Source organism: Gracilinanus agilis, chromosome 5 (assembly GCF_016433145.1).
Source record: "Gracilinanus agilis isolate LMUSP501 chromosome 5, AgileGrace, whole genome shotgun sequence".
Lineage (NCBI taxonomy): Eukaryota > Metazoa > Chordata > Mammalia > Didelphimorphia > Didelphidae > Gracilinanus > Gracilinanus agilis.
The window spans coordinates 99,552,968-99,568,022 of NC_058134.1; the positions used below are offsets into that span (position 1 = coordinate 99,552,968).

The 15,055-nt window shown below is 38.7% G+C and overlaps 1 protein-coding gene across 1 annotated transcript; it reads right to left on the bottom strand.

The window, feature by feature from the left end:
• Nucleotides 1-888: 888 nt before the first annotated feature.
• On the bottom strand, nt 889-2,736 carry LOC123249879 (gastrula zinc finger protein XlCGF57.1-like). The gene has a single exon (XM_044678976.1). It carries the CDS (start codon nt 2,734-2,736, stop codon nt 889-891), a length of 1,848 nt encoding a protein of 615 aa, XP_044534911.1.
• Between the last annotated feature and the right edge of the window lie 12,319 nt (nt 2,737-15,055).

The following is a 15,055-nucleotide window of genomic DNA, read 5'->3' on the forward strand; positions in this document are numbered from 1 at the left end:
CTCATCACTCTTTTTCCCTGCTTGACACCATGGAGTTGTAAATATACCTCAGACTTCTTTTCTTTGACTCCCATTGCTGTATCTTCCAGATGATTTCTTTTAGTGACATAGGGAAATCTCTGAGCCATTTAAAACGGATAGTTAAAGAATGTGTCTCTGGCCTTCATTCAGAGTATTTAAGAATCTGCTACCTTCTGATCTCATTCACAGCAAGATGGTATGATTTTAGTGGCTTTTTTCCCCCTGGTGCTCCTAGGATCCTCTACAGTTTTGAGTATCTCAGTCAATATGAGGAAATGAAGGCTTGACTTTTCCAGATCTCTCCTCCTGCAATATGCAGGCAATCTACTTGTTTAAATAAGAAACTATCTCAAAACTAATTCCTATTCTCTAGTACTTCAAATCCTTCAATATTCTAATATTTGTTTCAAGATTGATGTTCTAATTTTCTTGGACCTTCTAGATACATATTCCATACAGTTACCAACCTCTTGATGCACTTAAGAGTAGTTTTAATACTTTGCATCTCATTTTGTCTGTATAGTCAAACACATATACTTGTTCATTCTTAAATTATAAATTGCATTGCCTATCTTTCAATGAATGTATTCTCTCCATTTTGAAGCTGAGAAGGTAGCCAGTCCCACTTTTTGGAAGTTATGTGATGACCCTAATAACAGCCTGGATGTATTTGGAGGGTAGGGTAACATGTCTTTGGATTACAAATTCCAAGTCCCAATCCTGGGTTCCAAGAGATCCTGAGCGATCCAAACTGCAAATGATTCCCAATGAAATTTCTTCTGCTCACTAGGCTAGTCTGCTCACTGCTGTCACAGTTCTGCTGCATTTATTTTATGATTCTCATTCTGTTTTAACACTAACAAAACTCTAATGACTGGAATGACCAGCACTACTAGAATCAATGTCTGACTTACTTAGGGAACTACATGATTTCAACTTGCCATGCAATTTGAGGTGAGTATTTAGTGCAGATTTCTGAGTGAAGTCCTTGCCACACTCACTACAAGAAAATGGTCTCTCCCCATTGTGAATGCGCTGGTGGACCTTCATATCAGCCTTCAGACGAAAGCTCTTATCACATTCTGTGCACTGGAAGGGTCTCTCTCCTGTGTGCACAAGCTGATGGTTGAGCAGGTGTCCTTTCTGATGGAAGCTCTTGTCACACTCAGCACAATGAAAAGGTTTCTCACCTGTGTGTACTCTAAAATGTTCAGTGAGTTTATACTTTTGAACAAAGCCTTTACCACACTCACTACAGGAAAATGGCCTCTCCCCACTGTGGAGACGCTGGTGGACTTTCATGTAAGCCTTCCGACAGAAGCTCTTATCACACTCGGGACACTGGAAGGGTCTCTCACCAGTGTGTACAATCTGGTGTTTGAGGAGGTATTTCTTTAAACGGAAACTCTTGTCACATTTTGGACATTGGAAGGGCTTCTCTCCAGTATGCATTCTCATGTGAGTGGTAAGTTTATACCTTTGAATGAAGCCTTTTCCACATTCATTACAGGAGAATGGTCTTTCCTCACTGTGTTTGCGCTGGTGGGCCTTCATAACAGACTTCAGGCGGAAGCTCTTGTCACACTCGGAACACTTGAATGGTTTTTCCCCACTGTGCACTCTGATATGAATCGTGAGTGCAGACTGCTTGGTAAAGCCTTTGCCACAATCAGTACAGGTAAATGGCCTCTCCTTACTGTGCAACCTTTGATGGGCCTTCATGACAGCCTTTAGGTGGAAGCCTTTCTTACACTCAGGGCACTGAAAAGGTTTCTCTCCTGTATGTGTAAGCTGGTGAGTGAGAAGGTCCCTCTTCTGAGAGAAACTCTTATCACATTCTTGGCACTTGAAGAGCTTCTCCCCCATGTGACTTCTAAGGTGGGCACTGAGTAAAGAGGGTTTGGTAAAACCTTTGCCAAGACCAGAGTCAGAAAATGGCCTTGCCCCACTGTGCCTTCGGTGGTGGGCTTTCATAACTGCCTTAAGGCGGAATTTCTTGTCACACTCAGGACATTGGTAAGGTTTTTCCCCACTGTGTACTCTGATATGCTCAGTCAGTTTATATTGCTGGGTGAAGCCTTTTCCACAATCACTGCAGGAAAATGGCCTCTCTCTGCTATGTAACCCTAGGTGGGCCTTCATGACAGCCTTCAGACGGAAGCTCTTCTTGCATTCGGGGCACTGGAAAGGCCTTTCACCTGTGTGCAGACGTTGGTGATTGAGCAACTGTCCCTTTTGTCGGAAGCTCTTGTCACAGTCAGGGCATTGGAATGGTCTCTCCCCAGTATGCAAACTTTGGTGGTTGAGTAATTGTCCCTTTTGTCGGAAGCTCTTGTCACAGTCAGAGCACTGGAAAGGCCTTTCACCTGTATGCACAAGCTGGTGGTTCCGCAAGTCCACCTGGCGCCTGTAACTCTTTTCACACTCATTGCATTGAAACCGTTTTTCTCTTAAGTGAATCCTTTGGGGTAGCTGGAGATCAGATGGCTTGTTGAATTTCTTCTTGAACTTTGGGTATTTGCATGGCTGGTCCTGGTAACAACTCTTCTGGTGGCTCACCAAGTGGTCATTCACCTGGAAACTTTTCCCACACACAGGACAAGGATAGATTCTTTGTTCTGGGGGGGTTTCCTGGACCTTAGGTGAACCCTGGTTTTGGTGGAATGGCTCTCCCTCACTCTGGGTGGATGGTTTAGTGCTATAGATTTCTTCCATTTGGGGAAGTGTGTCCTGCAGGCACTGGATTCCTGACGTGAGTTCAGGTCTAGAACAAAACTCTGTCTTTTTCTCTGACAAAGATCTAGATGAGTCCTGGCTTTGAAGGCCTTGTAAATGGCATTCCTCTTTGTCAATATTCACAACTCTTTGGTCCCCTGAAATGAAAAACAAAAATCTTGTCCTTACTCATTTCTTTATTATAATTCCTTCCTTCCTTTAATTCTTGTTTATTAAATCTACACTTCTCTGACATAATATATAGAAGCCACTTGATATCTCTATTCAAAAATTATTTTATACCATTAACATTTTAAATTATATGTTGCCTTAAAAAAAGCCAAACAAGAAGAGGGCCATCTATACTGAGTAGGGAAATCCTTAGCTAAAGGCACAAAATGTCTCTTTTTAGAACCTCAATATATTATTTGAAAGAGATGGCACCTCTTTTTTAGCCAGAAAAATTATTCTCAATTGATTAAAAGACAAAGATGAACATTCACTTTGTTGAGGATTATAGTCCTTATATATAGTCCAAGTAATACTTCTATTCAGAACACCATCTTCTCTCTCATTCTAGGCAGAGGTCATAAGAGAGACAAAAAACAAAATCTTTTGGAGAATGATTATAGTATCTAAAGAAAATAGAGGGTGAACCAAAGATTCTAGGCTTGTGGCAAACACATGAATGAGTAAAACATGCCTCATTTTAAATTTCAATTAAGATCAGGATTCATTCAAAAGGCTCTGAATAACTGGTCTCGGACTATATTTTTCTAGTACAGTGACTTGGGTTCTCTGGGTGGGAGCATTTTAATATTATTTCCTTCCTATGCATAAAAACAAACCAAATTAAACAATCCCATCACTCCAGACTTAGAGAGCATAGAGAACACTCTCCCCTTGACTCCTACTGCCACCCCACTCCGCCACCTAACATTTCTCTTTCTTCTCTATGACTGTTTATATCCTACTTCAGCAGGTCAATAGAACATAGTCCCTATGTGCAAATAAAAAAAAAACTCCAAGGGAAGAGGGCTTTGGTTCAGTTTAAAAATCAAATATCAATAACCAAATTTTGAATATATCAGGATTTTCTTATGCCCAGTAGTTCTACCTCATCTAATCTAGTTTCTCCTCAAAATAAAACTTAGTTCAGACTCTACAGGAAAGATACAATGAATGGTGTGGAAAAGACTTCACTATTTCAGTCAGAATTTTTAACTCACCCCATAACAGATGTATTGAAGGTTTCTTCAAGTCATGCTGCATATCAAGACGATATCTAATTGTCTTATCTCTTTTCATTAAGTTCCCATGATCTCTAAGGAATGGTTCTTCACCCCTCTCAATGTAGGATATCAAGTCTGGTTTGGGAATGGCAGAATCTGTACATAGGTCATAGAGTTAATTAAATTTCTTCAAACAAGCAATCTGAGTACATTGATTATGATTGCTAAGGTTCCCTTGCTTCACTAAATATGACCCAAAAAAATGGAGACATGCAGAGAATAAAATTGATGACAGAGAATAAAATGGATCATGTTCAAGAAGTATTTACTCAATATTCTGGTTTTCACATATCAACTGAATATTTGATTTTACCAAATCAAATGCAAAATATAATATTTGTGTATTTAAATCAGTTAAATTTTGTTCTGAGAATGTTTTATGTGCTACTCCCTAAGTTGTCTGAGTACACCATTACCTGTCACAAAATCAAATCTAATTTGGTTCTGATTTAAAAGTTCTCTTCAGTGTACTATGTAATATATTTTTCATCTCCAGAAGAATGAGGCTGAGATTTGACTATTTGCTCCATAAAATCAATGTAAATAAGTGTGAGCTCAGGTACAACGTAAACTTCTTTGTTTAATTTTCAAAGCCCTCCAATCTAGCCCCAACCATTCTTTCCAGCCTCAGAGAATATCATTCCTTGCCGTGAACTCTCAAAATTTTGGTTTTTTTCTGTTCCTCACATACAATATTCGTATCTCCTTTCCTGCACTAGCCATCCAACATGCCTGTAATGCAGTCTCCTTACTTGTGCCTCTACAAAGTCTCCCTCTTCCTTTAAGATGGAGTTGAAATATCATGTTCTGCATGAAGCCTTTCCTGATGTTCCTAACTTATTCATGCAATCTTATCTGCCAATATTACTTAAAGCAAACCTCTACTCCAAGAAGGTCTCTCTGGTGTCCCCTGCAGCCTCTACTTTTGCTCATGCCTTGAAGCTTTTCACCAAATTTTTATTTGGATGATAAGAAAGAATACAGATGAAATATTCAATTATTTCTTCAATGCCTTTCCAGTTGGTATCATTTCCTCTAAAGTTCCACTACAGATCTCCTTTTTTTAATGAAGCAATTCCTATTCCAGCCTGTGTTAACATCTCTTCTTTAAATTCCAGAATTCTTAGTCTGTTTCAAAATGTGTCACTTCTATGATACACTGAAGAGTAAGACTCTACTACAATAGTCTCTACTAGACTTACAGGTTCTTAGAGATAACCTAATTTAACACCTTCCTCCCCTACCCTCATTGTGCAAATGGAGAGAGGGAAGTACAAACCAGGGAAGTGGTTTAGCCAGATCAAAGAGTAAACTAACAGAAGAACCAGGAGGTCTTCTGAGTCTCAATCCAGCATTGTTCCACGGAGCCACTCTACCTCTGTAACCATGACAGCTTCATGTCGTGCCTCCATCAAAACAGTAAATTGATGGAAAAAACCTTTTATATCAGTACTATATCCCCTCTAATGCTTAGAATGATGATTTATCATTTATCATTTGAGTACTGAATGATTTACTTCATTTGCCATAAATTAGACATGACAATAATGAGGATAATTTAGAAATGTAGTGAAGGGATTCGTGGTATGATTAGGCGATAGTATTGCTATTCCTCAGCATTCCACAACAAATAATAAAAGGCCTCACTCTGGCTACAGACTTCAATAGGAAAAAAATTAATGGATTTCACATCCTTAAAGTGAATTATTGCATCTCCCTCCATCAGACCATTCAATAAGACTTTTTCCAATGTTCATGGTTCCCTCAGGTTAATTTTGTATCATTGCTTATAGAGCCATCATATTCAGACCTAGCCTCCGTTTATATTTACGCCAGTAATTATACTGAGTTAAAATCCATTTTAATTCTCACTCATTCATGTTACATCTATCTTCTGAAACAATATAAAGTAAGTCTACTATCTCTTCAACAAAACAGCCCTTTAAATACCTGAACAGTCATTCTATCCACAATAAGTCTTTTTTCCTCTCTAACCTTTCCTTGTGGGATGATTTTTAAACCTTTCACTAACTTCGTCATCATCTCTACAGTCTAATTAATTTGGTGAATGTCTTCTCTTAAAATGAGTCCAGAACTGAGCAGAACTGTCTAGATGTGTGGTTGACTAGTGAAGAGCACAATGCAGTAAAGCTATTGCCTTTTTTAATTAGACATTATATTACTACAAATGCAACTAAAGACTGGGTTTGTAATTAACTAATTGCTATTCCAATGCAGCAAGATCTTTTTAAAATGAAATTAAATTTATTCCAATGAACAAAAATCAATTTTATCTCCATTAACATCTCCTGTCACTGCAAAAAAAAAAAAAAAAGAAAAAACTCTTTGTAACAAATATGCATAATGATGTAATGCAAATTCCCTTATTGGCCAAGTCCCAAAAAATTATATCTCATTTGTAGCATGCTTCATTATCAGTCCTCTGGAATAATGTTTGGTAATTTCACTGATCAGAGTTAGGTCTTTCAAAACTTCTTTTCATTATTGTTATTGTTCTTCTGATTATATTCATTTTGCCTTTTTTTAAAAACCAATTAATAGAAATCTTTCCAAGGATCTCTGAAGCTATCCATTTCCTCATTTCTTATGGTATAAGTTTTTTTATTACATTCATATACCATAATTCATTCAGCCATTTTTCAATGATAGCAAGAGCTTTTTCACATAATGGCTATTAATTCACATAATGGCTCTGCCATCCTGAATTTGATTAATAATGCTTTTAACCAAAATGCAGGGTTTTTATATTTAGCCCTGGTAGATTTCATCTTACTTGTGTCAAATAATCATTTGAGCTGATAGTAGTTTTAAAATCCTGATTTTGTCATCCTCTATATTAGCTCTCCCAACTACCTTTGTGTCACTGAATATTTGATAATCAGAATCTGTATCTAAGTGGTCTATAACAACCAGTTGAACAAGACCAGGCTAAGGGAAAGGCAGCATGGTCCAAGACTGACTAAAGACCTGGATTCAAGTCCTGTCTCTGACACTTATTGTTTTTTGACCCTGGGCAAATCACTTACCTTCTCAGTACCCCCAGGCAACTCTCTAAGATTATAGGTTGCAGATTAGTTGCTGATCTGCACTGGTAGAGAGAGTTTCTTCATTGGAAACTCCCTACATCCATGAAATCATAGGTCTGGACAAATAGAGAAAGAGGGCTAAGAACAATGTCTTGCAGCACACTGCAAGGAATGAAATATTCCTACAGGCTGACATCAACTTTTTAATGAAGCAGTCTTTAGATGTAGTTAACTAGCTAAAAAGCCATATAACTACAATATTAACCAGCTAGCATACATTATATATACAAAGATACAAGAAATTTTGATAAATGCCTTGTTAGAATGAAGATATGCCATGTGAAGCTGACTTTTGTGGTGGAATGAGCACTGAAGCTGAAGTCAGGAGAGACCTGAATATGAATCTCAATTTTAAGTCTAATTGTGTGCTTATGGGCAAGCTACCTAACTTGTCTAAGGTCTCCATTCCTCATGTGCTATCTGCTGTACTTACCTAATAGCAGGTAGTAAGGCTCAAGGGAGATCATGTAAAGTGTTCTATAAATCGAAAATGGCTATAGTAAGGTCAAAGTATCATGACTACATCTCTAATGTATCACATTATATTATTGCATCTATGGAGTCTCCCCAACTATCAGTCTCATGACTATATCAAAAATAAGAATCAAAAGGCTCAATGTGATCTTCCAATTCTGTTCCTTTCACATGTTCTTTCTTAAGTTTGCTGCTTAATCAATTGAGGGCAAGTGTTGTTATTATCTCTAAGATAACAATAATACTAAATTTTCCACTGATTAAACAGCAAAATCAAGAAACATTAAGGGCAAAGCTCTGTTAGCCCTGGAAACTCTCTAAACATTCCTATAAAGCATTAATAGTTGGGTTTGTAGAAATTACTGATTTGGCCTTGGTTTCTGGAAGGTTGTCAGTTTGAAGGGCTGATGACCTCATGAGATCACTGCTAACTTCTAATTCCATAAGAGACATCCACAAAGTTCCTAATGAATATAGATTACCCAGAGAGAACAAGATCTCATAATTGGCTGTCATCACATGCTTGTAAAGTTCTTTCTGCCACTTGTCCAGATTCTTCCATTCTGGTTCTGAGAAATACACAGCCACATCCTCAAACTTTATAGGCACCTAGAAGCAGAAGTGTAAGTTGCTTGAGTTTTTGTTTCAATGCTATTCCATCCACTTCATCTCCTAACTAATTTTAAAAAGATAATTTAATTCCATTCCTTTCCTTCAAATAGGGTACTATAAACCTGTTCTCACAAACAGGGTACAAAAAACCTGTTCTCTTGTTAATATTTTGAAGGTGATTTTGCTTTCCAGCCCTACAAGAAGATCTGTTAATGCATTTTCCAAGATAGTGGGCTCTCTTTTCCAAATGTAACATTTTGGTTATTGGTAATAACCACAAGAAGAACAAATTTACCCTTTTATTGAACCAGAAAGGCCTTTACAACTATAGGTTGGTTGAATTCTATCTCTCTAATATTCAATCACACAAGAGAAGATAATCTGTAGAAATAAAAGGCTCTTACCAGAAGCACCATAAACTTCCCTAAATTCTGAAACATTAAGTGTAACAAGTAGTCTCACTTCTGTGGGATTAAATGTGTTCCTTCTTCTTCTACATCTCATCTCCAAGTTTTTGTGTCACACCTAGAAAACTGTGCCTAAAATAGGTGTCCACAATTGGCCCTAATCTGCTGCAGTAAGATGGAAAGCCAGTGAAAAATGGACAATTTATACCCAATGAAATAATTCAACACCAGGTAGAAAATCTTTACCATGTAGTATTTTCTAGATGCAAAGAGGGAAAACCCTCTTGTTACAAAATAAGAAATCAAGTCATCAAGCATTAAATGCCTATTATATTTCAAGGGAAGAAAAACACAACAGGGGAAAGGAAATTCAAACAGTTGAATTTTAGAATGGGGATGGGCCAAGAAGTCTTGCCCCAGAAAGGAAAATCTCTTGTATCTTAATCCTCTGTCACACAGTAGGAGAAAGAAAAGGACAAATAGGAGCACAAAACAAAAAGTTTGTAAATTTAAATGTGATCTCAAGAGGCATGGCTGGAGTTGCTTTTCCTGCTTTGTATCTCAAGGTACCAGTGGTCAATTATAGCCATTATATAAAGGCAGTATTAAAACATTAAAATACCTACTTCAATAGTTTAGAGAGGCAGCATGGTATAATGAATAGCTAGCCCATCTCAAAATTAGGAAGGCATGGATTCAAGTACCAACTCTTGACATTCCTGGCCAAATTACTTAACCTCTAGATGCAACACATAATTCTTTTAAGAATAAATTGCTGAGAAAGTGCTACCTTGCACTTATAGGAGTTTCCTTATCCAGGAATTCCCTAAACTAATTAAATTATAGGTCCAATCTGCAATACTTATCCCTATTCTTCGATTGTCTATAATTTCCTTCATGTGAATTACCTCTGATTCAGACAATAGATACAATAGATAGTCATATAAAATTGCTCTGGCCAAAAATCAATCACTTTGTAGCCAAACAGATGATTATGAAATCACATATCTAGAGCTAGAAGAGACCTCAGAAGCCATCTGAACCAACCTTCTTATTTTACAGAAGAACAGAAGGGGGTCCAGGAAGGTTAATTAACCTAGCCCAAGATTTGAGGCAGGATTTGAACCAGATTCTTTGGCTCCAGGGCCAGTGCTCTCTCCCAGTAGAAGAAAGCTGGTCCTAAAACAATAGGCATAATAATCTAGCACCAGACAATACTCAAAGCCTTTCTAGCTTCACGGAATCTGTTTCTGCTTTGGCTCTGCTGCCACAGTCTGTAGCAATAATAGAGGTCTTATTAGGAGAGCGTTTCCAAAAAACAGGATTCTACTGGACCAGAAAATAGTTTCGCACCTTTTTCATACTCTGCATAGGGAGAGGATGCTAAAAGGGCCCCCACCAAGTGCACTTAAATTGCGCGCTAAGACCTTCATGGGATTGTGGAAAAGGGTAGTTTCTCCACGGCAGAGGGTCCCCACATGCCGAATGGCCTCCTTTTTTGTCCCAAATGCCAGATTTGGGCTCAGCCATCCCGGGGTTACGAGTCTCCCTATTTTTGCCCAGGCACACTCCCTCCTGACCCTCACCCTCCCCCCCCCCCCGCCCAGATGCTCCGTGGTCGACTCCTGTGGCCGTGGGGAAGGGGCTCACCTGCACCGGAGCCGCCATGGCCATTTCCCTGCATCTCCTCACCGGTGGCCCGGAAAGCTCCACAAGCGAAGCCGGCAGGTCCGGCCCGAACTCCGGGGCGGACCCTCTCCAAGTTCCCGCTTCGCCCATTCTTGTTCTCACGCGGCGGTGGTTGCCAGGGACACGCGAGGCATCCTGGGACTCCTGCTCCCTCCAACCCATCCCCGCCCCTTTGGGGGAGGTACCGCTTCCGGTGGCCACCTAAGTGGGGAGGTGCCTCCTGCGGGCGGGAGAAATAACGGAGCTTACGCACTCTCTACCCACTTCTCTCCACCCACCCCCCTCCCCGCCCAAAGGCTGTCTACAGTCTGTGTTCTCCCGTATTCCCGGAGCCGAGGATGCTCTCGCAGAATGCTGCGCTCGTGCTTTGTTTTGTCAGAGCTTAAGACTGCACTTGGCACTGATTGGCCCCTCTTGGCCGCATCAAAATGAATGGCACTTCTAATGGCTGAGGGTTTTCTCACAAGGGGCGGAAACTCGCCTTTGTGACCGTGCGAGAGACACAACCTCGGCCAAGCCTCGGCTTCCTTATCTATAAAATGGGGATTTGGCCAAGCTAGCCTCCAAGGTCCCTCCAGATGCTCAATCCAGGATCCTTGGCTCTCTGCACTTTCCACCCATGGCTGCGGAAGCATCACGAATAGAATCTTGCTTTCTCTCTACAGCCCTTGACATGAGTTCTTGCATCTCCTCAAAGGCATCTCATCCCCAGCTCTCTCAACCCATTCTTGAATATAAGTGTTGTCCTCGTCATCTTGGTTGCCCTACTTTGGACATTCATCGTTTGTCAGTGTCTGTTATCAGGGATATTGCCTATCTTGGACTTGTGGCTACAGCTCTCCCTCAGTACAGTCAACATAGGGACACTTCAAAACCAATCTGTGTTTTCTAACTGCTCTTAGACTACAAATGCATTTCCAAAGACTTCTGTACTATATGGAAAACTGGACCCTCTCAAATGTAATTTCATCCTGGGAGGTTGCCTCCTGTGAAAACCAATGCTTTCACTCTGTCCACTATTTTTATCAAGGTGAAATATGGTTAACATGAGTGTCATTGGGGGCAGCTCAGAAAGCCAGGCCTAAAGCTGGGAAGCCCTGGGTTCTAACTTGATCTCAGACACTTCCTAGCTGCATGACCCTGAGCAAGTCATTTAACCCCAATTGCCTATCCCTTACCATTCTTCATTCTTAGGACCAATACTTAGTATTGATTCTAAGACAAAAGGTGAAGGTTTTAAAAAGAAAGAATGTAAGGAAGTTCATAGAAGAAAGCTATTATCAGAAAAGGAGGTGGATCAGTCATGTGTTGAAAAGAATTTCAGATGGAGAACATAGAATGTTCCACTAGATTTCACAAAAAGTAAAAATGTCTAGAGAATCCTTCCAGTTCACTGAGTTAATCTGTGAAAGATTAATGGACAAATTATACAAAATAAGGAGGCATGGATGAGCTTAAATATGTACCAATGGAGAAAATGTTCACATTTATAGGGTCAGAGATCATTTAAAGTACTAAAAGAAATAAATTTTATTTTTGCTTTTTAAAAAAGTATATTTTATTTTTTTCTAAATGCCACATAAGCATTTCCATATATAACGTAGAACAGAAGATGATTATACATGATTATATATGAACCTGTAAATCTCTATTACCTTGGACTTGCTTTTCAAGTATATAAAAGACAACATAACTTTCAAAGTTGTTCTGCTTGTCTGTGATTTCTTCTGTTCCCTTTTTGGGGCTCTATCCTAACTCTTCCTTCATTCAACACAACACTCCCACTCCTCCACTGGAAAAAAAAGACCAAGACAAACAAAACCCTCTGTAATAAACATGCATAGTCAAGTAAAACAGTCAGACAGTGGCCATGTCCAAAAATATATGCCCAATTCTGTACTTCAAGCTGATCACCTTTTGGCCAAGGGTTGGGTAGTAAGTATACTTATCATCTGGTATCATGGGGTGGGGTCCTTTAACCTATGAGAACTAAGGTTTTCAAAGTTGTTTTTAGATTTAGAGTCAAAAGATAATCCAAACTAGATAAAAATGTCTCTCCTTATAGCCTTTATTGACTAGTCTGTCTCACTTTACTTATTTTTTCCTTTCCTTCAATACCAATCTTCACTTTATTTTACAGACATTTTTCTTGATCTTTACTAGATTTTCTTGATTCTTCCTTCCAAAGTTGTACCCTCATATCTACTTTCTAAATCCAAATTTCTCTTGGCTCCTCATCCCACCTTTAAGTGAAGAAGAGTCTAATCTTTGATTTTTATTACAAATTATAAATGCATTTCCATGAGAACTGATATACCATTTTGATCCTGGAGACTTATAAATAATAAAACATCTCAGATTACATTACAAATGTATACAACTATGCAAAACAAATGACCACATTCTAAGAAATTTCTTTTTTTAAACTTCCTAATACTTTATTTTTAACTCAATTACATGAAAAAAATTTAACCTTCGTTTTCTTAAGTTTGAGCCAAATTCTCTCTCCCCCCAAAACAGTAATCTGATATAGATTTTACATGTATAATAGTGTAAAATATCTTTTCATATTAGCCCTTTTGTGAAAGAAAACTCAAACAAATGAAAGAAAATTTAAGAAATAAAGTGAAATATAGCATGTCTCAGTCTGCATTCCATCAGTTCAGACTCTATCAGTTCTTTCTCTAAGAAATTTCATAGTAGAAGTTATGGGGGGAAAACAGGATGGAGGGTAGCAAAATTGAGGTAATATTTCTTCAAGACAGGAGAGATCTGAAAATAGTTTATAAAGAGAGGTTAAAGAGCCAGTGAAAAGACAGAAACTGGAGATGTAAGAGAATGGGAAAATTAATGGAAAGGCCAAAAGGACCAGAATTATCAGGTTCACTAATAGAGATGTTTATTTTGAGGTATCCTCTGAGGAAGACATGATGGTTGCAGGAAGATGCAAGGAGAGAGGTGAAAGGAAGTAAATACAGAAATACTTTGAAGTAGGAAAGAGAACAAAAGTAAACAAGGTAGCCTTGGAACATTCTTCAATAAAGCAGAAGACAAAGTAATCTGTCAAAAGTGCAGGATCTGGAGATAAAATTAGGGACTTGGGAAGCATACAGAAGATAAGGTCAATAAAAAGTAAAGAGCATGAATGTATACTAGACTCAGGGAAATTTTTTAACTTTCTCCCCCGATTCTTAGAACAGGATTAAAAGAAAGAGAAAGCACTCTAGAGAACTGGGATGGTAGAAGGTCAAAAAGATGGTAGAGTATTCTTAAGTCTAAATCACAGGAAATCTTTGGACAGTAGGCTGAGTAGTATAAATTATCCTATGAATGAAGAATGGGGCAAGCTCCTCAAAGGATCAAAATCACAAGAAAGGCTGGTCTTGCCAAGCAAAAGGGTCATTTCTTTCTCAGACACTAGAGCCAAGGAAAAATGAAATAGATGATGGAGAGATTTTGAGGGCAAGAGCAGAATGGAAGAAGCTCAAAAGAGAAATATTTTTTAAGCACAGAAAGCCACTCTGCAAGAAACAGAACAGACAAATGGCAACCACCTCCATCACTTCAACTTTGATAATGATGGAAGAATGATTTCCTTCCTTTTCTCTTTCATATTTCTCATTTAGACATTGGTTTCAATAATGTTTCAGTATTTGAAGGTGAACTCAATCAACAGAATGACAAGGAAATATAGAGATCCAGCTCTATATTTTTGGGGGTCCTGAGTGGCGTTTAGTGGCATTGGATTGAAAAGACAGAAAACAGAAACTGAGAACAGCCAGACATTGTTTAACTCATAGCTGCTCCAACTGCTATGGAGTTTTTGAGTTTATTATATACTGGTTTCAAACAAAGAACACAGAGAAAGAATCACAGCTGTGAAGGGGTTACAAATCATACACAACCCATTAAAGTCTAAAAAGTAGAGAGATAGGTACAGGGTCAAGGGCCAAATTCCAACCACCAATTAGTAGGAAGTTAATTCTGGGAGCAGAAATATATTTCATAGAGATTTTTACTAATTGCCTTCTGTCTTCTTCTTGAATTATAGGACTGCACCTGGTCAGATAAAGTCTTGTCTGGCCTTGTCTGTGTCCGGCCTTGACTATCTAAGTAATAAATTTTTTAGAATTCAGGCTTTTTAATTATCAAGGAGAAAAATGGTTAACTCAGTAGCTGCTGGTCTGCTTAAGGACTCAAAACTTCCCAATAAGAATATTGCGAAAAGGTGGGGATCTGAAAATGAGTCAAAAGAGGAGTCTCAGATTTTTACCTTAGATGACCCATTCAGTCTGTGACCTGACATGCAGTGCAGAAAAAAATCATACATACAGTTTTACTTGCCGATGATTTCATAATGGAATCCAGATAAAATATCTATTACAGACTCTATTTCTCTAAATGACTCCCAATAGCCACCTGGAGGGGTCAAGTTGTTTTTGGATTAACCAACCTGCTGGTACTAGAGTTTTTCAGGGCTCAGGTGACCAGGACCAAAAACAAAGACTGCCTCAGCCTGGATTGGTCATGTAGGGAATCCAGTTTTGATCCTATTTCTCCAATCAGCCTTCTACAAGGAAAGAATAAGGACTATGTATTCCTTTGAATGTGAAGCTAAATAATGAAAGGTCTCTTAATTTTTCCTCTCACCTACACCTTGTGGTCAAGATGTGGCCCCTCTCCCTGCCCATCATGCAGATGTATCTACTCCTATAGATTCTTAGATGGCCATGATTCT

Coding starts and splice junctions, on each gene's coding strand:
- LOC123249879 (XM_044678976.1), bottom strand. CDS start 2,736: ATGGAAGAAATCTATAGCACTAAACCATCCACCCAGAGTGAGGGAGAG.